General features: G+C 46.5%; 1 protein-coding gene across 2 annotated transcripts in view; it reads right to left on the reverse strand.

Annotated features, from left to right (window-relative positions):
* Positions 1–349: 349 nt before the first annotated feature.
* Positions 350–24,532, reverse strand: part of socs7 (suppressor of cytokine signaling 7) — a 190,445-nt gene continuing 166,262 nt past the window's right edge. Inside the window, exons 9-10 of one of the 2 annotated variants that reach the window (XM_059956711.1) lie at positions 14,796–14,948; positions 350–2,776 (exon numbers count right to left, since the gene is read on the reverse strand). In XM_059956711.1, the coding sequence (XP_059812694.1) occupies positions 14,828–14,948 (121 nt within the window). In that variant the 3' untranslated portion in view covers positions 350–2,776; positions 14,796–14,827. Of the gene's footprint in view, positions 2,777–8,825; positions 13,495–14,795; positions 14,949–24,532 lie in introns of those variants that run through there. The other variant, XM_059956710.1, reaches the window with a different exon arrangement.

Here is a 24,532-nt window from a genome sequence, read left to right on the forward strand (position 1 = left end):
CAGGAACAGTCATTACCCCTCAACCATCAGGAAGGAGGTACAGGAGCCTCAGGTCCCACACCACCAGGTCCAGGAACAGTTATTACCCCTCAACCATCAGGAAGGAGGTACAGGAGCCTCAGGCCCCACACCACCAGGTTCAGGAACAGTTATTACCCCTCAACCATCAGGAAGGAGGTACAGGAGCCTCAGGTCCCACACCACCAGGTCCAGGAACAGTTATTACCCCTCAACCATCAGGAAGGAGGTACAGGAGCCTCAGGCCCCACACCACCAGGTTCAGGAACAGTTATTACCCCTCAATCATCAGGAAGGAGGTACAGGAGCCTCAGGCCCCACACCACCAGGTTCAGGAACAGTTATTACCCCTCAACCATCAGGAAGGAGGTACAGGAGCCTCAGGACCCACACCACCAGGTTCAGGAACAGTCATTACCCCTCAACCATCAGGAAGGAGGTACAGGAGCCTCAGGCCCCACAGCACCAGGTTCAGGAATAGTTATTACCCCTCAACCATCAGGAAGGAGGAACAGGAGCCTCAGGCCCCACAGCACCAGGTTCAGGAATAGTTATTACCCCTCAACCATCAGGCTCTTGAACTAGAGGGGATAACTTCACTCAACTTCACTTGCCCCATCCTTGAAATTTTCTGCAACCAACAGACTCACTTTCAAGGACTCTTCAGCTCATGTTCTCTATACTTATTGCTTATTTATTTATTATTATTATTATTATTATTATTATTATCATCATCATTTCTTTTTGTAATTGTACAGTATGTTGTCTTCTGTACTCTGGTCACAGTTGGTGCGGTCTTTCATTGATTCTGTTATGGTTATTCTATAGTATGTCCACAAGAAAATGAATCTCAGGGTTGTATGTGTATTTTGATAATAAATTTACTTTGAACTTTTTGAACCTTGAAACTCCAGAAGATACTCTGATGTCTAACCTTTGCTCATTAGACAACCCGCCGAATCTCAGCACCAGCCCACTAATGATGTATCCCGGTTTCGATGTATCCTGTATGCAGTATAGTCTAGACGTTTCTCCATTGTGCTTCCAACCAGTGAAGCAATAATTAAACTGAATGATCAATATTTGTTCTTTGACATTTAGCCTGATAGCACTCACAGGGACAGAAGATGAGCAGGGAGAATGGGATTAAACGTCAGTGCAGAAATCACTCAATTCCCATGAGCACTCGGTACAAGTTATAATATTCAGCTTCATTGTATCTTATTGTTAAAAATAAACAGCTCTCTGTTGATAAGTGGATTGGTAATATGCGCAAACACGAGGAAATCTGCAGATGCTGGAAATTCAAGCACCACACACAAAATACATCTTTGTGAGTTGTAAATGTCACTCCTAAAACTCATCTCCTATGAACAGTTTTGCTCATGTAACATCAGATTTACGGTAATAACTGCTTCATAGAAACAGGGAGAACTCTGGCGTGGAAGGCCACAAGCCTGGCTGCGAAAGGAGGAAAGTTGGGCACGGGGCTACCAACAGAGCGACAGGAACACCAGCTGAAGCCCTAGACCAGAGATCTCTGGTGAGCTGCCGACCCAGTAGGGGTGAAGATGAATACATAGGGAGACAGGTACTATTACTCCTGCTAAAATGTTCACCATTCAAAGTTCAGAGTAAATTTATTATCAAAGTACATATACGTCACCATATACAACCCTGAGATTCATTTTCAATAAATCCATAGAATAATAACTATATCAGAGTCAATGAAAGGCCACCCAATTTGGGCATTCAACCAGAGCACAGAAGGCAACAAACTGCACAAATGCAAAAAGAAGAAACAATAATATAAATAAATAAGCAAGAAATATTGAGAACATGAGATGAAGAGTCTGGACAACACTGAGCTCTGTGATCAACCGACACCGAGTGATGCTTTGAAGAGGGATGTACAGACACAATGGGAGATTTTTCTTTTGACTCATATCAATGGTTTAGCATAAAGAGAAAAGGCCTGGAGTTCTGCCTGCAACACCAGCCCTTCCCCAGGAAGGCAGACGACCAGTACCTTCACAAGGGCAATGAGGGATCCTTTCCAACACAATAGCCCAGACCAACCCTGCCCAGAATTTTTAGGTCTGTGTAGTCCAAACCATCGCAATACTTGAAAATCCCAAAATTCATCAAATAACCTTTGGCATTTGATATTTTTTTACTACTGATTTTGTCTAGAGATACCGCACTGTAACAGGCCCTTCTGGCCCAATGAACTTTCAAACAGCAATGTGGGAGGAATCTGGAGCACCCTGAGGAAACTCATGCGATCACAAGAACGTACGAACTCCTTAAAGATGGCGATGCAATTGAGCCCGGGTTTGCTAGCACGGTATTAGCGCTATACTACCATGTTGCCCTAAGACACTTTTCACGATCTCAAACTATTTTTAAGCCAATGAAGAATCTTTAGCAGTGCAGTGACTTACAAAATTTTGCCGTGAGAGTCACTCTGCTGTACGTACGTACTGGAAATATGCTGAAAACCATTTGAACCTCACCTGACCCAAGGACAGGAAGAATCAGAATCACCGACATGTGTCATTAATATCACCGGCACGTGTCCTGAAATTTGTTGTTTTGCGGCAGAAGTACATTGCAATACATAGTAATAAAAACTGTAAAGTACAATATCAGCTTGCTTTTTGCCATTTGCGCAATTTGTTCTTTTCTTTTTCTTGCGCGTTGGGCATTTGATGATTTCTTGAACGGGTTCCATGGTGCTTCTTTGTTTCGTGGCTGCCTGTGGGAGGACAAATCTCAGAGATGTATTCTGTATACATACTTAGGTAATAAATGTACTTTGAACTTTAAAAAATATACATAAAACTTCATTAAGTAAGTATTCCAAAAAGAGAGCAAAAAATAGTGAGGTAGTGAAGTAGTCATTACCCATTCAGAAATCTGATGGCAGAGGGGAAGATGCTGTTCCTGAATCGTTGAGTGTGTGTCTTCAGGCTCCTGTACCTCCTCCCTGATGGCAGAGGGGAAGAAGCTGTTCCTGAATCGCTGAGTGTGTGTCTTCAGGCTCCTGTATCTCCTCCCTGATGCTAATCTGTCTCCCTGCTCCTAGTGGAATACTGTCCCCATAGAATCCTTGTACTATCCTTGGTGCAGTCAAAGTGCAGTCAACCCTTATTCTATCTGCAGCTTTTTACCAATGTCCTGAGGTCCAGTTCTAATTGAACTTCAGGCTTCCAGGCATCATGTCATGTGTTGCCAATAAAGAGGTGGATTTGCAAACTCATTAAGGTTTGATACAGAGTCCAATCCAATCTTTTGCCCTTGGTTTCATTCTGGTATCAGTGTGTGATTTCCAGAACTTAATTTAAAAGTTCAAAGTAAATTTATTATCAAAATATGCATATGTCCCTCCAACAGGACCACAACTTTGTCCTGATTTGGAGGCTTGCTTGTCTCAATGACCCAGAGAGCTGTGTTGGCTGGAGTCAAGGCTTTATGTGTTGACAGGGTCACCCATGCCAAATAGGTCAAAGGGTAGAGGCCAGATTAAGAGGGGTCCACCAGTCCTCCAGGTTTGGGGGTCCAGCTCAGGGCTAACACCCCTGACTGGTAAGACAAAATTATTCTTGAAACAGCAACGCTGTTTCTAAATCCTTCTAAATCAGAGAATAACGGTATTCCTGAGTACATGACTGACAGTAGTGAAAAGTGAGAGGACGCTACTGACATGATGAAGGAAACCCTGACCACCACCAGAGATGGAGGACCTTCATTGCTGCCCTAAACGACAATGGAAAAAAGCTGTAACTAACCATGTATATATATCGTACCCTTATATTTGTACTTTGATAATAAATTTACTTTGAACTTTTGAACTGGTTCAGGAGCCTGATGGTTGAGGGTTAATAACTGGTGGTGTGAGCCCTCAGGCTCCTGTACCTTCTTCCCTATGGTAGCAGTGAGAGGAGTAATTTGGAATAAGTAACAAGATGGCACTGGCAATACACGGTGACCTTTGGCGCTGCTCACATAACTTCTAGAAAAGCATTACTCCCTCTGCAAGTTAACAATATCATCTGTCATTTCCATTTTATCTGTAACAAGAAGTGTCACATTTAGCACCAAACCACAACCCTGTCAGTAATCAGAGTATGTACAGGAAGGAAAATGTTGCTCTGCCGTTTCTATCACAGCATTTCTGCTTTTGAGCTGACTGCCCTCGGCGAGATTCTGGGCAGGAGCAGCCAATATTCAGTTCAGTGGTTTGTACTGCCCACAGATTTTCTAAAACTATTTGCCCCACCACAGATAGGGGTGAAGGTATATCATATGAATGCTGGCAGACTTTTATAGAAACCAAAAATGGTAGAAATAGTCAGCAGGGCAGCCAGCTTGTGTGGGGAGAGAAACAGAGTTCAGGCTTTTGTTTGTTAACTAATAGCCCAGCTGACTTTTATTTTGAAACTCTGTTGGACCATAACAGGAGGGCAGGGCAGCCATTTTGTTTTCAGTAGAGTTTTTCAGTCAGATTGAAGCACACATACACAATCCTCTGTCATCTTTCTTTCGTTTGCTCCATCTAAATTATTGTCTGTAAGTGTGGTTTTAGTTCATAAAGGAGATCACAATCTGAGCAAAACTATATGTTAATATTACGTAAAAGCTTATTCCTGATTATCAGTACAGTTTGACCAGCCTTGGTAATTTAAGGAATGCTTATATTATATTAATCGTCTCGCATATTTTAAATCTTTGTTTACTCATGTTGTGTACAATTTTTGTATATTTTACAAGTTTAGCTTCATGTATTCCTAAGATCTTATGAACATTTGACTGAATTATCATGTTTCCTATATTAAGTACTTATGGCATTTTTCAGTTTCTCTCTGTTTTACTCATATTCAAATGTATATGTGTGTGCTGCCCAATAAAGCGATATCCTCACTGTTGTGTTCAAATGAGTGGAGTTTGGCTCACTGCTGAAGTGCACCTTTCTACTTCACACTCAAAGAAAGCAATACACTTAATCTGACTTGGAATAGTCATGTATGTGTAAAATAACATTTAAAACACAAAAAACGTGGGGAGGGGAGATAGAACTCCTATGTGGGGCTTCAAACTGAAATGCTGCTTGACCTGTTGAGTTCTTCCAGCAGGTTGTTTGTGGATTTAGGAGTGGGGGGGTAAACAAGTCTTGATTGCTGCCTGGTTCTTACAAATTTCTATAGAAATACGGTGGAGAACATTCTGACTGGTTCTATCACAGATTGATGTGGAGGCATTAACGCACAGCATTGTAAGAGACTGCAGAGGGCTGTACCATCGCAGGCACAATCCTTCACACCATCTTCAAGTAGCGCTGCTTCCGGAAGGTGGCATTCATCAGTAAGGACCTCACCGGCCATGGCGCGATGTACAGTACTGCGTAAAAGTCTTGCAGAATTCGGTATTTGTCAATGTAGAGCAGAACAAGTTTGTAAATCTGGCAAGAACAAATGATGCTGGGAATGGCGAGGGTGGAGTGCCACAGGCAGTGGTGTGGGACAGGTGGCAGAGAGGGAGTGTTGGGGTGGGTGCAGACACACCCAGTCCTGAGACACCAGGTGAAGTTCAGGTACATAAACACAAGAAAGTCTGCAGATGCTGGAAATCCAGAGCAACACACACAAAATGCTGGAGGTCATGCACCATCTTTGGAAAAGGGAAAACAGTCGACGTTTTGGGCTGAGATCCTTCATGAAGACTGGAAAGAGGGGAGATGCCAGAATATAAAGGGTGGTGGGGGAGGGAAGGATGATAATTAGAAGGTAATAGGTGAAGCCAGGTGGGTGGGAAAGGTATCTGATAGGAGGACAGAATCTGATAGGAGCAGAGAGTGGACCATAGGAGAAAGGGAAGGAGGAAGGGATCCGGGAGATGACAGGCAGGTGGGAAGATGTATCAGGCTGTAGTGAGGACTAGAAGAGGATGGGCAGGGAGTTTTTTTTTACCAGAAGGAGTGATCAAAGTTCATGCTATCAGGCTACCTAGACAGAATATGAGGTGTTGCTCCTCCACCCTGAGGGTGGCCTCATCATGGCACAAGAGGCCGTGGACCGAGATGTTGGAATGGGAATGGGAATTAGAGTTAAAATGTTTGGTCACTGGGAAGTTCCTCTTCTAATAGATGGAGTGAAGATGCTTGATGAAGCAGTCCCCCAATTTACGACAGGTCTCAACAATGTAGAGGAGGCTGCATCAGGAACACTGAACACAATAGACAACCTCTGCAGATTTGCAGGTGACGTGTTGCCTCATTTGGATGGACTGTATGGGACCCTGAATGGTGGTGAGGGAAGAGGCTTATGGGCAGGTGTAGTACTTTGGCCGCTTACAGGAATAAGTGCCTGGAGGGAGATTAATGGGGAGGGATGAATGGACAACAGAATCGCAGAGGGAATGATCCCTGTGAAAAGTGGAGAGTGGAGAGGTATAGTGGTAGAATCCCTTTGGAGATGATGGAAGTTGGACGTGGAGGGCGATGAGGTGGTAGGTAAGGACAAGAAACCCTCTATCACTGTTAAGGCAGTGGGGAAGATGGGGTGAGCGTGGATGTAGGGGAAATGGGTGAGGGAAGCATCAATGGTGGAGAAAGGGAAACATAGTTGTTTGAAGAAATATATCTTTGACATCCTGGAAAGGAAAACTGTAACTTGGGAACAGACGTGACAGAGATGAAGGAACTGAGAAAAAGGAATAGCATTTTTTTTTAAACAGGGGATAGGGTAGGAAGAGGTATAGTTGAAATAATCATGGGAATCAGTAGATTTATAGAAGATGTCCGTTGACAGTTTGTCACCAGAGATGGAGACAGAGAGATTGAGAAAGGGGAGGGAGATATCAGGAATAGGTTCAGGGACACTTATTACACTTCAACTGTCAGGCTCCTGAAACATCGTGATTAACTCAACTAACCCCAACACTGATGTGATTCCACAGCCTACAGACTCACTTTAGAAGTTCAAAGTAAATCTATTGTCAAAGTAAATATATGTCACCATATACAACCTTAAGATACATTTTTGTGTGGGCACTCTCAGTGAATCTGTAATAGAATCAATGGCAGACCACCCCAACGAGATGGACAAACAACCAATGTGCAAAAGATAACAAACAGCAACTACAAAAGAAAAAAATAATAAATAAGCAATAAATATGGAGAACATGAGATGATGAGTCCATGAAAGTGAGTCCATAGATTGTGGAAACAGTTCAAGTGATGTTGAGTGAGGTTACCACCACTGAATAACTCCTTCCTGATGGTTGAGGGGTAATAACTGTTCCTGAACCTGGTGGTGTGGGACCTGAGGCTCCTGTACCTCCTTCCTGATGGTTGAGGGGTAATAACTGTTCCTGAACCTGGTGGTGTGGGACCTGAGGCTCCTGTACCTCCTTCCTGATGGTTGAGGGGTAATAACTGTTCCTGAACCTGGTGGTGTGGGGCCTGAAGCTGCTGTACCTCTTTCCTGATGGCAACAGTGAGGAGAGAGCATGATCTAGGTGGTGGGGGACCCTAATGATGGATGCTGCTTTCCTGCTACAATGCAGATGTAGATGTAGATGTAGATGTTTTCAATGGTTCTGCCCATGATGGACTGGGCCAGATCCACTACTTTTTGTGGAAGTTTCTGTTCAAGGGCATTGGTGTTTCCATACCAGGCCGTGATGCAACCAGTCAATATACTCTCCACTACACATCTATAGAAGTTCGTCAAAGTTTTAGATATCATACCAATTCCTTGCAAACTCCTAAGGAAGTAGAGGCGCTGCTGTGCTTTCTTCATAATTGCACTTACGTGCTGGGCCCAGGACAGGTCCTCTGAAATAATAACATTGAGGAATTTAAAGTTGCTGACCCTCTCCACCTCTGATCCCCTTTTGCACATTATTTGTCATGGGCCTCTGGTTTCCTTCCCCTGAAGTCAATAATCAGCTCCTTGGCCTTGCTGACATTGAGTGAGAGTTGTTGTTGTTGCACCACTCAGCCAGATTTTCAGTCTCCCTCCTATGTACTAATCCCTCACCACCTTTGAACTTCCAGCCTTAAGACCAGAAGAGATAGCAGAATTAGACCATTCAGCCCATCAAGTCTGCTTACAGTCTATCATGTCTGATTTATTACCCCTCAGCCCCATTCTCTTGCCTTCTCCCTGTAACCTTTGATGCCCTTACTGATCAAGAAGCTATTGACCTCAGCTTTAAATATACCCAGGACTTGGTTTCCACAGCCGTCTATGGCAATGAAATTCCAGATTTACCGTCCTCTGAAGAAATTCCTCATCTGTGTTCTGAAGGGATGTCTTTCAATTCTGAGGCTGTGCCCTCTGGTCCTAGACTCCCCCACTACAGGAAACATCCTCTCCACATCCACTCTATCCATGTCCTCTGATCCTAGACTCCCCCACTATGGGAAACATCCTCTCCACATCCACTCTATCTGTGTCTTCTGGCCCTAGATTCCCCCACTATAGGAAACATCCTCTCCACTTCCACTCTATCCATGTCCTCTGGTCCTAGACTCCCCCACTATACGAAACATCCTCTCCACATCCACTCTATCCATGTCCTCTGGTCCTAGACTCCCCCACTACAGGAAACATCCTCTCCACATCCACTCTATCTGTGTCTTCTGGTCCAAGACTCCCTCACCATAGGAAATATCATCTCCACATCCACTCTATCTGTGTCCTCTGGTCCTAGACTCACCCACTATAGGAAACATCCTCTCCACATCCACTCTATCTGTGTCCTCTGGTCCTAGACTCTCCCACCATAGGAAACATCCTCTCCACATCCACTCTATCTGTTTCCTCTGGTCCTAGACTCCCCCACTACAGGAAACATCCTCTGCACATCCACTCTATCTAGACCTTTCGATATTCGATAAGTTTCAATGAGATCCCTCTTCATTCCTATAAATTCCAGTTAGTACGGGCCCAGAGCCATCAGAAACTCCTCATACATTAACCCTTTCAATCCCAGTGACTTAATTAAATGCCTTCAAATTACTTAAGAAAGAAACATTAAGAAAAGTAAACCAAAGAAAAATTCTGTGTCTCTACCCAACACACAACTCTGCCTTGGGAATGTCCCAAGCCTGGCTGCAAAAGGAGGAGGGTTGGGCATGAGGCTAGCAACCCCATCCGTAAAAACCCAGAGCTGCAGAAACGTCAATGGAAGCCCCAATTACCTCCGCCCTGGGAGAGGAAGGACCTACACGCAAGGTGGCTGCACTTAAAGACTGGCCCAGCACAGAGGATCTTGGCGAGCTGCTGTTGGCAGCTAAGTCCTAGTAAGGGTGATGAGTTCATGTAATTAAGTACAAAACACACATCTCACCACAATTTTAAATCAATATGTTTATAATTCAGTCAAGGTTTACTCTAACTCCAATCTGTACAAGTCATATTTATACCAGTAGTTTCAAGAATAGAAATCCATTAGAAATGCACATTACATAATCAACTGCCTTTGTTCAACATTTACAAAACATGGGTTGAAACATTTACACTGAGCTCCCCCTGACATTACCTCTGATCTTTCCATGGTCCCATATATATGGAAAAGAACATACACTGTACATGCTTATGAACATCTGGACAGCTTCCAACTGTCTGCATTGGCTTTGCAGCAATCACAAAATAGATTTCCATTTAATAGGCAAGGCCATTCTAAAATGGGTACAGCTTTTGTTGTTTTGAGGTTTGACAACAGAAAGAATGTCAGCCAATCTCATGAACACTGAAAAGTACTTTGCAGAACTTGTCATTTGATCTGGGTAATGGATTTCTCATCTGGACGATGTCCTCCCTGGCTGCTAGCGCAGGTGGGCTCACTCCAGCAGCCTCTACAGCCCCCTCAGGTATCACTTCTCAGACCCCACGCTCACCTCATGCGCCCACCAACTGGTACCCAAAGCAGTAAAAGACTGATAGGATTGCAGGAATCTTTGCACTGCCTCTGACCAGAAGGCACAGGTTTAAGATAGCCACTAAATCAACCTGAGGGGTAGACTTTATTTAAAATGCAGAAGTTGTCCAGGCAAGCTTGTGGAATGACTGTTGGTGTAACAGAAAATTGCCCTTACTAATTTTACAAATCCATTATCCAGGAATTTGAGATATTAAATAAAATTCTCCCCCGCCGAATGTGTGGTAAATTAATAAAGCTTATTCCCCCCCTTCCAAAAAATCAGATTACCAGCATGTGTCCAAGAAACCTGATTTATTTTAGAGAAAATCGGATGCAGACCGCGTGCTGCGGAATGTAACCTACCCCCACTTCGCTGTAAGTGGTCGCCTGTAAACAATTGTTTTGATGTGTGATATTCGGGTGGCAGGGATGGAGATACGTCTCTAACCAAAGAAGATGTGAGACGCTCCTTCTCTGCGCTAGCCTGCGGGTCATCCTTGGGCAAGGTGTATCACCTGCTCAGCACCCGGATCAGGGTGACGTGAAACCATGGGGGCAGGTGGTGGATGGTCGTATGAGCAGCCGGTGCACTGACACTGACACCAGGCAAACAATCTCTGATAATGGCTGGTCACCCATCTTGTAAAGACACTGCCCAGAAGGTGGCAATGGCAAACCACTTCTGTAGAAAAAATTGCCAAGGATAATCATGGTCATGGAAACCATGATCGCCCATATCATACGACATAGCACATAATGAATGAATGATGTGAGGTAATCAATCAAGTCAGTGCAACAGCATCACTGGGTGGCTAGATATGTGGATGAGATTAGTACACAGTGTACTGAATTCTGAGAGTTTGGACAGGGTTATGTTCCTTTACAGGAATTGGCATTAGGCTGAAGAGATTTAAATGTGCTGATTGGTGGAACATTGTCAGACTAATCTTCAATCCCTACAGATCACAGCACAGACCTTCTATGGGACAGTGTCATAGATCTACACTCTTGGGTGCAAGTTGGACCCTACTCAGCATGATGCAACCGCAGAACTTCACTGTGAAATGAAGGCACCACATTCAGAAGCCTCTTATTTATAGACTGAAAATAGAAAGGATTAAATATGGTTTTAACCCCAGGAGCAGCTCATTGTTTGGGGGTTTTGACTTTAATTCCAATCGATTCCAGGATAATTCAGGAAGACTGGGCATTCCCACAGGCCAGAGAAGCCGCTGAGTTGGTGACCCGTGGAGAGAGTCTTCCAGAGCATGGGTTCAGTGTCTTATGATGACACATTAGGGATGAGATGAGGAGAAATGTATTCACTCAAAGGGTTGAGAATCTTGGAAATCTACCAGTTAGAGAGCACCATAGTACAAAACAGGCCCTTTGGCCCATCTCATCCATGCCAAACTACTAATTTGCCTAGTCTCATACCCCTCCCATCCATGTATTTATCCATATTTCTTTTATCGAGGCTGTCTGGGATTATCTGGAGAGACAAAGCAAGCGAGACAGCCAGAGTCTGCTGAAGAACTGTGGCAAGTTCTCCAAGATGCTTGGAACAACCTACCGGCCAATTTTTTTAATAGAACTACACAACAGTGTACCTAAGAGAACTGATGCAGTTTTAAAGGTTGAGGGTGGTCACACCAAATATTGAATTGATTTAGTTTTTTAGAATTTACTGCTCTTTATAGTACATCTTATATTTAGAAATATTTCATTATTTTGAAAGCATTGTTGATTTACAGTATATTTTACATGTGCCTAAGACTTTTGTATAGTACTGTCAGTAATAAATAAATCTGAATCTTTAAATCTTGAAAGCACGCAACAGACAGCTATAGGTCCAGTTATCTGAGAAGTGACAGATGATGTTTGGGGCTGGATTTACACAGTTCAGCACGAAAAGCTTTGTTGTCACTCTGACTGATTGTAAAATTTTCAAAAAGGTTGCTGGAATTCTATAATTGCCGGGAGAGGAGAGAAACATGAGCTGATTTGGTAGGTTCACTGTGAACTTAGTGCTGTCAGAGTTACCATGGGGTGATGGACGCTCCAGCAATATCCTGGAGTCTCCTGGGGTTAATGCCCAGGGTCTTCTAAACTCTGGTGAAAAACTTTGGAACTCAAAAATCTCAAAACAGATGTATTTCACTTTTGTTTTGACTGGAACACTTCCTCTAACAGAAGATTGTAGGTCTGGTTAAAAATAAAGCCCTTTTAACTTGCATCAGAAAATCATCCTATTGCCCAACAGTCCTATTCTCTAATTAGCTGTATGTGTGGATAGATGTGCCAAGTGACCAATAGGGATTGAAGGGGGGTGGGCAGCATGAATGGTCACAGGTAGAAACCAGAACTCGGGAATTCTACCCAAAACCTCATCTGTGGGTCTGCATCTGCGTTAATGCTTGCATTTACTCTATCAGGTATGTTACAGGGATAAGCTCCGCAACATAACTGAGATCTAGCCAGACAAATTATTTCCTTAAATGACCAAGCCTGCAAATACAGCCAGAAGTTTAATTCCAAACTAATACACTGGCAACTTTATTAGGTACAGGAATGGAACCCCATGTGGTCTTCCGCTGCTGCAGCCCAACCACTCCAAAGTTCGATGTGTTGTGCGTTCGGAGATGCTCTCGTGCACACCACTGTCGTAACTCGGGGTTCTTTGAGTTACTTTCACACTTCTGTCAGCTTGAACCAGTCTTGCCGTTCTCCTCTGACCTCTCTCATTAACGAGGCGATTTCATTCACAGAACTGCCACTCACTGGGCGTTTTTTTTTGTTTTTCACACCATTCTCTAAACTCTAAATCCCAGGAGATCAGCAGTTTCTGTGATACTCAAACCATCCCATCTGGCACCAACAATCATTCCACGGTCAATGTCACTTCGATCACATTTCATCCCAATTCTGATGTTTGGTCTGAACAACAACTGAACCTCTTGACCATGTCGGCATGTTTTTATGCATCGAGTTGCTGCTACATGATTGGCTCGTTAGATATTTGCATAAACGAGCTGGTGTACCTAATAAAGTGGCCACGGAGTACAAGTTACAGGGATAAAATCTCTTCTGGGAAATAGGAATCCAGCCAGATAAAGGAGTTATAAATGATTTCCTTAAATTATGAAGCTAAATAGCTTGCAAATACAACCAGTAGTTTAATTCCAAACAAATATATTGTGCAATATAAGCCAGGCATTCACTCCAGATCAGGAATTGCAGCAATGTGAGTGTCTCTGGTACACTGTCTCCCCCTCCAGAATAATGCTGTTAGCTACTAATGGCCGTCTTTCTTGGTAGAAAGTGCAAATTCCAATATCAAACTCTTGATTGTCCTTCTCTGTCTTCACCGTCTGGTCACAATCCGGCCCCTCTGATCCACACCACCAGCCCCTTACGATGGGTATACGTTAGCATCGGGAATAAGGAGCGTTTCTGGGGAAAAAAATCGACGAGCCCCCCCCTCAGTCCTGGCGAAGTGATCCCGTCAGACTTTGCTGTCCCCACTGCCCACAGTCAGGATGCAACCTGTTAGGAAGCAGAGAGGGAGGGTGAGCCCTTTGTTTTCTTGTCTTGGGACAAATACATCTCAAACCAACGAGCAAGTTACACACCAGGCTCCACACTACATGGAGGCTTCGACAGAACACTCCTCTTTCCAGAAAGGGGCAGACTTTAATACATAACAATTCAGGAATCACACGCAGATGAGGGCCCATTAGTAGACCATATGACACAGGAGCAAATCAGGCCAATTGGCCCATCGAGTCTGTTGTTCCCTCACAACTGATTTATTATCCCTCTTAACCCCATTCTCCTGCTTTGACACCCTGAATAATCAAGAACCTTTCAAACTCCACTTTAAATATACCCAGTGCTGTCCCCCAAATCCCCCTGGAGTGGCGCTCCCTCTGCATTAATGACTAGGCCTCCACAGCTGTCTGTGGCAATGAATTCCACACATTCACAACTCTTTGGTCAAGAAATATCTTTGAAAGGGACGTACCTACATTCTGAGGTTGTGCCTTCTGGCCCAAGACTCCCCCACTATAGGAAACATTCTCTCCACATCCATTCTTTCAACATTCAATAAGTTTCAATGAGATTGTCCCTCATTCTTCTAAATTCCAGTCTGTGAGGGCCCAGAGCCATTAAATGCTCCTCATATACTAACCCTTTCACTCCCGAGATTATTCTCTAGATCCTCTCCAATACTTGCACATCTTTCATCGATATGGGACCCAGAACTTCTCAAGTACCGATTAAATTTCACCCCCTCCCCCGCCTCTGCCCTCCAGTTCTTAATTCTCCAACCCTGGGAGGAAAAATTATCTGCATTCACCTTAATTTCATACATCGCAAGGAAGAAGTTCCCAGCCTGCTCAACTTATCCCTATAAAGCAGGCCTTTAAGTTCCGGCAACATTCGCACAAATACTTTATAAAATCTTTATAGTTTAATGGCAAATTTCCTTTGGCAGGGTAACCAAAACTGAACACAATACTCCAAGTATGACCTCAACAATGTTGTGTACAACTTCAACATAACATTCTTCAAGAAGGCAGCATTCATCATTGAGGTCTCCCACCATAAGGACGTGCTGTCTTCTCATTACTACCATCAGGGAGGAGGCACAGGAGCTGAAGACCCACACACACTATTAGTCAGGAACAACTTTTCCTGTCCGCCATCACATTTCACTGCATGTTTCAATGTACAGTACGTGGCAAAAAGTTAAAGCTAATGATGTAAAATCAAGGCAAAGAAACTTGTAACACCACACCACCCCCCCACCGGCAACCGAATCCACCCCTCGTCCGCTCACTTACTGTAGACGATTCAAGCAGAGACTCGCGACCGGCTACGTCTGGGTGTCCATGTCCTGTTCTGGGGCCACACTGAGGCGAGCTTCCCTCAGAGAAAGGTACGTCTCCTCCTCAGGGTCGTAGTAGTAGAACTTGCGCAGGTACGAGATGAGGGGCCTGAATGAGATGAGTGAAACCATCAGCAGGAGCGAGGCACGGGGGGGGGGGGGGGGGGGCGGGGGGGAAGGCTGCAGCCCACGGGATGGCAGGGTCGGTGGGGGTCGCAGATAGCAGCAGCTCCCTGATACCGCTGCCCAGATCAAAACTCACACCAGACCAGGACCCATCAGTGAGGCCTCACAAGACGAGGCAAAATAAATACAGCCTGCTGGAGGAACTCAGTGTGTCAGGTGGGAAAGAGATCAGGTGAAGAGTGTCAACCCGGAATGCGATTGTCCATTACCCTCCACAGACCTTTCCTGACCCCCTCACTTCCTCCAGCAAGCAGCTTTATTTGAAAAACCACATGGTTCCGGTATGTAGCCACCTGTGTCTCCAGTTCCACATTGCAAACCCACACCCTGAACATACACAGAGCACTCACACCAACGTACAACCCCCACACTGATCGGTCTGTACATACACACCAACGTACAATCCCCTGACCATACACAGAGCACTCACACCAACGTACAATCCCCTGAACATACAGAGAGCACTCACACCAACGTACAACCCCCTGACCATACACAGAGCACTCACACCAACGTGCAACCCCCTGACCAGACACAGAGCACTAACACCAACGTACAATCCCCTGACCATACACAGAGCACTCACACCAATGTACAACCCCCTGACCATACACAGAGCATTCACACCAACGTACAATCCCCTGACCATACACAGAGCACTCACACCAATGTACAATCCCCTGACCATACACAGAGCATTCACACCAACGTACAATCCCCTGACCATACACAGAGCACTCACACCAACGTAAAATCCCCTGACCATACAAAGAGCACTCACACCAACGTACAATTCCCTGACCATACACAGAGCACTCACACCAACGTACAATCCCCTGACCATACACAGAGCATTCACACCAACGTACAATCCCCTGACCATACACAGAGCACTCACACCAACGTACAACCCCCACACTGATCGGTCTGTACATACACAACAACGTACAATCCCCTGACCATACACAGAGCACTCACACCAACGTACAATCCCCTGACCATACACAGAGCACTCACACCAACGTACAATCTCCTGACCATACACAGAGCACTCACACCAACGTACAATCCCCTGACCATACACAGAGCACTCACACCAACGTACAATCCCCTGACCATACACAGAGCATTCACACCAACGTACAATCCCCTGAACATACAGAGAGCACTCACACCAACGTACAACCCCCTGACCATACACAGAGCACACACACCAACGTACAATCCCCTGACCATACACAGAGCACTCACACCAACGTACAACCCCGACCATACACAGAGCATTCACACCAACGTAAAATCCCCTGACCATACACAGAGCACTCACACCAACGTACAACCCCCCTGACCATACACAGAGCATTCACACCAACGTACAACCCCCTGACCATACACAGAGCACTCACACCAACGTACAATCCCCTGACAATACACAGAGCATTCACACCAACGTACAATCCCCTGACCATACACAGAGCACTCACACCAACGTACAATCCCCTGACCATACACAGAGCATTCACAGCAACGTACAACCCCCACACTGATCGGTCTGTACATACACACCAACGTACAATCCCCTGAACATACACAGAGCATTCACACCAATGTACAACCCCCTGACCATACACACAGCACTCACACCAACGTACAATCCCCTGACCATACACAGAGCACACACACCAACGTACAATTCCCTGACCAAACACAGAGAACTCACACCAACGTACAATCTCCTGACCATACACATAGCACTCACACCAACGTACAATCCCCTGACAAGACACAGAGCACTCACACCAACGTACAATCCCCTGACCATACACAGAGCACTCACACCAACGTACAATCCCCTGACCATACACAGAACACTCACACCAACGTACAATCCCCTGACCATACACAGAGCACTCACAGCAACGTACAACCCCCACACTGATCGGTCTGTACATACACACCAACGTACAATACCGACCATACACAGAGCACTCACACCAACGTACAATCCCCTGACCATACACAGAGCACTCACACCAACGTACAATCCCCTGACCATACACAGAGCACTCACACCAACGTACAACCCCCAAACTGATCGGTCTGTACATACACACCAACGTACAATCCCCTGAACATACACAGAGCACTCACACCAACGTACAACTCCCTGACCATACACAGAGCACTCACACCAACGTACAACCCCCTGACCTTACACAGAGCATTCACACCAACGTACAATCCCCTGACTATACACAGAGCACTAACACCAACGTACAACCACACACTGATCGGTCTGTACAGACACACCAACGTACAATCCCCTGAACATACACAGAGCACTCACACCAACGTACAACTCCCTGACCATACACAGAGCACTCACACCAACGTACAACCCCCTGACCATACACCCAGCACTCACACCAACGTACAATCCCCTGACCATACACAGAGCACTCACACCAACGTACAATTCCCTGACCAAACACAGAGCATTCACACCAACGTACAATCCCCTGACCTTACACAGAGCACTCACACCAACGTACAATCCCCTGACCATACACAGAGCATTCACACCAACGTACAACCCCCACACTGATCGGTCTGTACATTCACACCAACGTACAATCCCCTGACCTTACACAGAGCACTCACACCAACGTACAATTCCCTGACCAAACACAGAGCATTCACACCAACGTACAATCCCCTGACCATACACAGAGCACTCACAGCAACGTACAACCCCCTGACCATACACACAGCACTCACACCAACGTACAATCCCCTGACCATACACAGAGCACTCACACCAACGTACAATTCCCTGACCAAACACAGAGCACTCACACCAACGTACAATCTCCTGACCATACACATAGCACTCACACCAACGTACAATCCCCTGACCAGACACAGAGCACTCACACCAACGTACAATCCCCTGACCATACACATAGCACTCACACCAACGTACAATCCCCTGACCATACACAGAGCACTCACACCAACGTACAATCCCCTGACCATACACAGAGCACTCACACCAACGTACAATCCCCTGACCATACACAGAGCACTCACACCAACGTACAATCCCCTGACCATACACAGAGCACTCACACCAACGTACAACCCCCAAACTGATCGGTCTGTACATACACACCAACGTACAATCCCCTGAACATACACAGAGCACTCACACCAATGTACAACACCCTGACCATACACAGAGCACTCACACCAACGTACAACCCCCTGACCTTACACAGAGCATTCACACCAACGAACAATCCCCTGACTATACACAGAGCACTAACAACAACGTACAACCACACACTGATCGGTCTGTACAGACACACCAACGTACAATCCCGACCATACACAGAGCACTCACACCAAAGTACAATCCCATGACCATACACAGAGCACTCAAACCAACGTACAATCCCCTGACCATACACAGAGCACTCACACCAACGTACAATCCCTTGACCATACACAGAGCACTCACACCAACGTACAATCCCCTTACCATTCACAGAGCACTCACACCAACGTACAACCCCCTGACCATACACACAGCACTCACACCAACGTACAACCCCCACACTGATTGGTCTGTACATACACACCAACGTACAATCCCGACCATACACAGAGCACTCACACCAACGTACAATCCCCTGACCATACACAGAGCACTCACACCAACGTACAATCCCCTGACCATACACAGAGCACTCACACCAACGTACAATCCCCTGACCATACACAGAGCACTCACACCAACGTACAATCCCCTGACCATACACAGAGCACTCACACCAACGTACAATCCCCTGACCATACACAGAGCACTCACAGCAACGTACAACCCCCACACTGATCGGTCTGTACATACACACCAACGTACAATACCGACCATACACAGAGCACTCACACCAACGTACAACCCCGACCATACACAGAGCACTCACACCAACGTACAATCCCCTGACCATACACAGAGCACTCACACCAACGTACAATCCCCTGACCATGCACAGAGCACTCACACCAACGTACAACCACCTGACCACACACAGAGAACTCACACCCACGTACAACCCCCAAACTGATCGGTCTGTACATACACACCAACGAACAATCCCCTGAACATACACAGAGCACTCACACCAACGTACAACTCCCTGACCATACACAGAGCACTCACACCAACGTACAATCCCCTGACCATACACAGAGCACTCACACCAACGTACAATCCCCTGACCATACACAGAGCACTCACACCAACGTAAAATCCCCTGACCATACACAGAGCACTCACACCAACGTACAATCCCCTGACCATACACAGAGCACTCACACCAACGTACAATCCCCTGACCATACACAGAGTACTCACACCAACGTACAATCCCCTGACCATACACAGAGCACTCACACCAACGTACAATCCCCTGAACATACAGAGATCACTCACACGAACGTACAATCCCCTGAACATACAGAGAGCACTCACACCAATGTACAACCCCCACACTGATCGGTCTGTACATACACACCAACGTACAATCCCGACCATACACAGAGCACTCACACCAACGTACAATCCCCTGACCATACACAGAGCACTCACACCAACATACAATCCCCTGACCATGCACAGAGCACTCGCACCAACGTACAATCCCCTGACCATGCACAGAGCACTCACACCAACGTACAACCACCTGACCACACACAGAGCACTCACAGCAACGTACAACCCCCACACTGATCGGTCTGTACATACACACCAACGTACAATACCGACCATACACAGAGCACTCACACCAACGTACAACCCCCTGACCATACACAGAGCACTCACACCAACGTACAATCCCCTGACCATACACAGAGCACTCACACCAACGTACAATCCCCTGACCATACACAGAGCACTCACACCAACGTACAATCCCCTGACCATACACAGAGCACTCACAGCAACGTACAATCCCCTGACCATACACAGAGCACTCACACCAACGTACAATCCCCTGACCATACACAGAGCACTCACAGCAACGTACAACCCCCACACTGATCGGTCTGTACATACACACCAACGTACAATACCGACCATACACAGAGCACTCACACCAACGTACAACCCCTACCATACACAGAGCACTCACACCAACGTACAATCCCCTGACCATACACAGAGCACTCACACCAACGTACAATCCCCCGACCATACACAGAGCATTCACACCAACGTACAATCCCCTGACAATACACAGAGCACTCACACCAACGTACAATCCCCTGAACATACACAGAGCACTCACACCAACGTACAATCCCCTGACCATGCACAGAGCACTCACACCAACGTACAACCACCTGACCACACACAGAGCACTCACACCCACGTACAACCCCCAAACTGATCGGTCTGTACATACACACCAACGTACAATCCCCTGAACATACACAGAGCACTCACACCAACGTACAACCATACACTGATCGGTCTGTACATACACAACAAGGTACAATCCCCTGACCATACACAGAGTACTCACACCAATGTACAATCCCCTGACCATACACAGAGCACTCACACCAACGTACAATCCCCTGACCATACACAGAGCACTCACACCAACGTACAATCCCCTGACCATACACAGAGCACTCACACCAACGTACAACTCCCTGACCATACACAGAGCACTCACACCAACGTACAATCCCCTGACCATAGACAGAGCACTCACACCAACGTACAATCCCCTGACCATACACAGAGCACTCACACCAACGTACAATCCCCTGACCATACACAGAGCACTCACACCAACGTAAAATCCCCTGACCATACACAGAGCACTCACACCAACGTACAATCCCCTGACCATACACAGAGCACTCACACCAACGTACAATCCCCTGACCATACACAGAGTACTCACACCAACGTACAATCCCCTGACCATACACAGAGCACTCACACCAACGTACAATCCCCTGAACATACAGAGATCACTCACACGAACGTACAATCCCCTGAACATACAGAGAGCACTCACACCAACGTACAACCCCCTGACCATACACAGAGCACTCACACCAACGTGCAACGCCCTGACCATACACAGAGCACTAACACCAACGTACAATCCCCTGACCATACACAGACCACTCACACCAATGTACAACCCCCTGACCATACACAGAGCATTCACACCAACGTACAATCCCCTGACCATACACAGAGCATTCACACCAACGTACAATCCCCTGACCATACACAGAGCACTCACACCAACGTAAAATCCCCTGACTATACTCAGAGCACTCACACCAACGTACAATTCCCTGACCATACACAGAGCACTCACACCAACGTACAATCCCCTGACAATACACAGAGCACTCACACCAACGTACAATCCCCTGAACATACACAGAGCATTCACACCAACGTACAATCCCCTGAACATACACAGAGCACTCACACCAACGTACAATCCCCTGACCATACACAGAGCACTCACACCAACGTACAATCCCCTGAACATACAGAGAGCACTCACACCAACGTACAACCCCCACACTGATCGGTCTGTACATACACAACAACGTACAATCCCCTGACCATACACAGAGCACTCACACCAACGTACAATCCCCTGACCGTACACAGAGCATTCACACCAACGTACAATCCCCTGACCATACACAGAGCACTCACACCAACGTACAATCCCCTGACCATACACAGAGCACTCACACCAACGTACAATCCCCTGACCATACACAGAGCACTCACACCAACGTACAATCCCCTGACCATACACAGAGCACTCACACCAACGTACAATCTCCTGACCATACACAGAGCATTCACACCAACGTACAACCCCGACCATACACAGAGCATTCACACCAACGTAAAATCCCCTGACCATACACAGAGCACTCACACCAACGTACAATCCCCTGACCATACACAGAGCACTCACACCAACGTACAATCCCCTGACCATACACAGATCACTCACACCAACGTACAATCCCCTGACCATACACAGAGCACTCACACCAACGTACAACCCCCTGACCATACACAGAGCATTCACACCAACGTACAACCCCCTGACCATAGACAGAGCACTCACACCAACGTACAATCCCCTGGCCATACACAGAGCACTCACACCAACGTAGAATCCCCTGACCATACACAGAGCACTCACACCAACGTACAATCCCCTGACCATACACAGAGCATTCACAGCAACGTACAACCCCCACACTGATCGGTCTGTACAGACACACCAACGTACAATCCCCTGAACATACACAGAGCATTCACACCAATGTACAACCCCCTGACCATACACACAGCACTCACACCAACGTACAATCCCCTGACCATACACAGAGCACTCACACCAACGTACAATTCCCTGACCAAACACAGAGCACTCACACCAACGTACAATCTCCTGACCATACACATAGCACTCACACCAACGTACAATCCCCTGACCAGACACAGAGCACTCACACCAACGTACAATCCCCTGACCATACACAGAGCACTCACATCAACGTACAACCCCCACACTGATCGGTCTGTACATACACACCAACGTACAATACCGACCATACACAGAGCACTCACAGCAACGTACAATCCCCTGACCATACACAGAGCACTCACACCAACGTACAATCCCCTGACCATACACAGAGCACTCACACCAACGTACAACCCCCAAACTGATCGGTCTGTACATACACACCAACGTACAATCCCCTGAACATACACAGAGCACTCACACCAACGTACAACTCCCTGACCATACACAGAGCACTCACACCAACGTACAACCCCCTGACCTTACACAGAGCACTCACACCAACGTACAATCCCCTGACCATACACAGAGCACACACACCAACGTACAATCCCCTGAATATACACAGAGCACTAACACCAACGTACAACCACACACTGATCGGTCTGTACAGACACACCAACGTACAATCCCGACCATACACAGAGCACTCACACCAAAGTACAATCCCATGACCATACACAGAGCACTCAAACCAACGTACAATCCCCTGAGCATACACAGAGCACTCACACCAACGTACAATCCCCTTACCATTCACAGAGCACTCACACCAACGTACAACCCCCTGACCATACACAGAGCACTCACACCAACGTACAACCCCCACACTGATCGGTCTGTACATATACACCAAAGTACAATCCCGACCATACACAGAGCACTCACACCAACGTACAATCCTCTGAACATACACAGAGCACTCGCATCAACGTACAATCCCCTGACCATACATAGAGCACTCACACCAACGTACAACCACCTGACCACACACAGAGCACTCACAGCAACGTACAACCCCCACACTGATCGGTCTGTACATACACACCAACGTACAATACCGACCATACACAGAGCACTCACACCAACGTACAACCCCCTGACCATACACAGAGCACTCACACCAACGTACAATCCCCTGACCATACACAGAGCACTCACACCAACGTACAATCCCCTGACCATACACAGAGCACTCACACCAACGTACAATCCCCTGACCATACACAGAGCACTCACAGCAACGTACAACCCCCACACTGATCGGTCTGTACATACACACCAACGTACAATACCGACCATACACAGAGCACTCACACCAACGTACAACCCCGACCATACACAGAGCACTCACACCAACGTACAATCCCCTGACCATACACAGAGCACTCACACCAACGTACAAACCCGTGACCATACACAGAGCACTCACACCAACGTACAATCCCCTGAACATATACAGAGCACTCACACCAACGTACAATTCCCTGACCATACACAGAGCACTCACACCAACGTAAAATCCCCTGACCATACACAGAGCACTCACACCAACGTACAATCCCCTGACCATACACAGAGCACTCACACCAACGTACAATCCCCTGACCATACACAGAGCATTCACACCAACGTACAATCCCCTGACAATACACAGAGCACTCACACCAACGTACAATCCCCTGACAATACACAGAGCACTCACACCAACGTACAACCCCAACACTGATCGGTCTGTACATACACACCAACGTACAATCCCCTGACCATACACAGAGCACTCACACCAACGTACAACCCCCTGACCATACACAGAGCACTCACACCAACGTAAAACCCCCTGACCATACACAGAGCACTCACACCAATATACAACACCCTGACCTTACACAGAGCATTCACACCAACGTACAATCCCGACCATACACAGAGCACTCATACCAACGTACAACCCCCACACTGATGGGTCTGTACATACACACCAACGTACAACCCCCTGACCATACACAGAGCACTCACACCAACGTACAATCCCCTGAACATACACAGAGCACTCACACCAACATACAACCCC

The sequence above is a fragment of the Hypanus sabinus genome, chromosome X1, assembly GCF_030144855.1.
Source record: "Hypanus sabinus isolate sHypSab1 chromosome X1, sHypSab1.hap1, whole genome shotgun sequence".
Taxonomy (NCBI): Eukaryota; Metazoa; Chordata; class Chondrichthyes; order Myliobatiformes; family Dasyatidae; genus Hypanus; species Hypanus sabinus.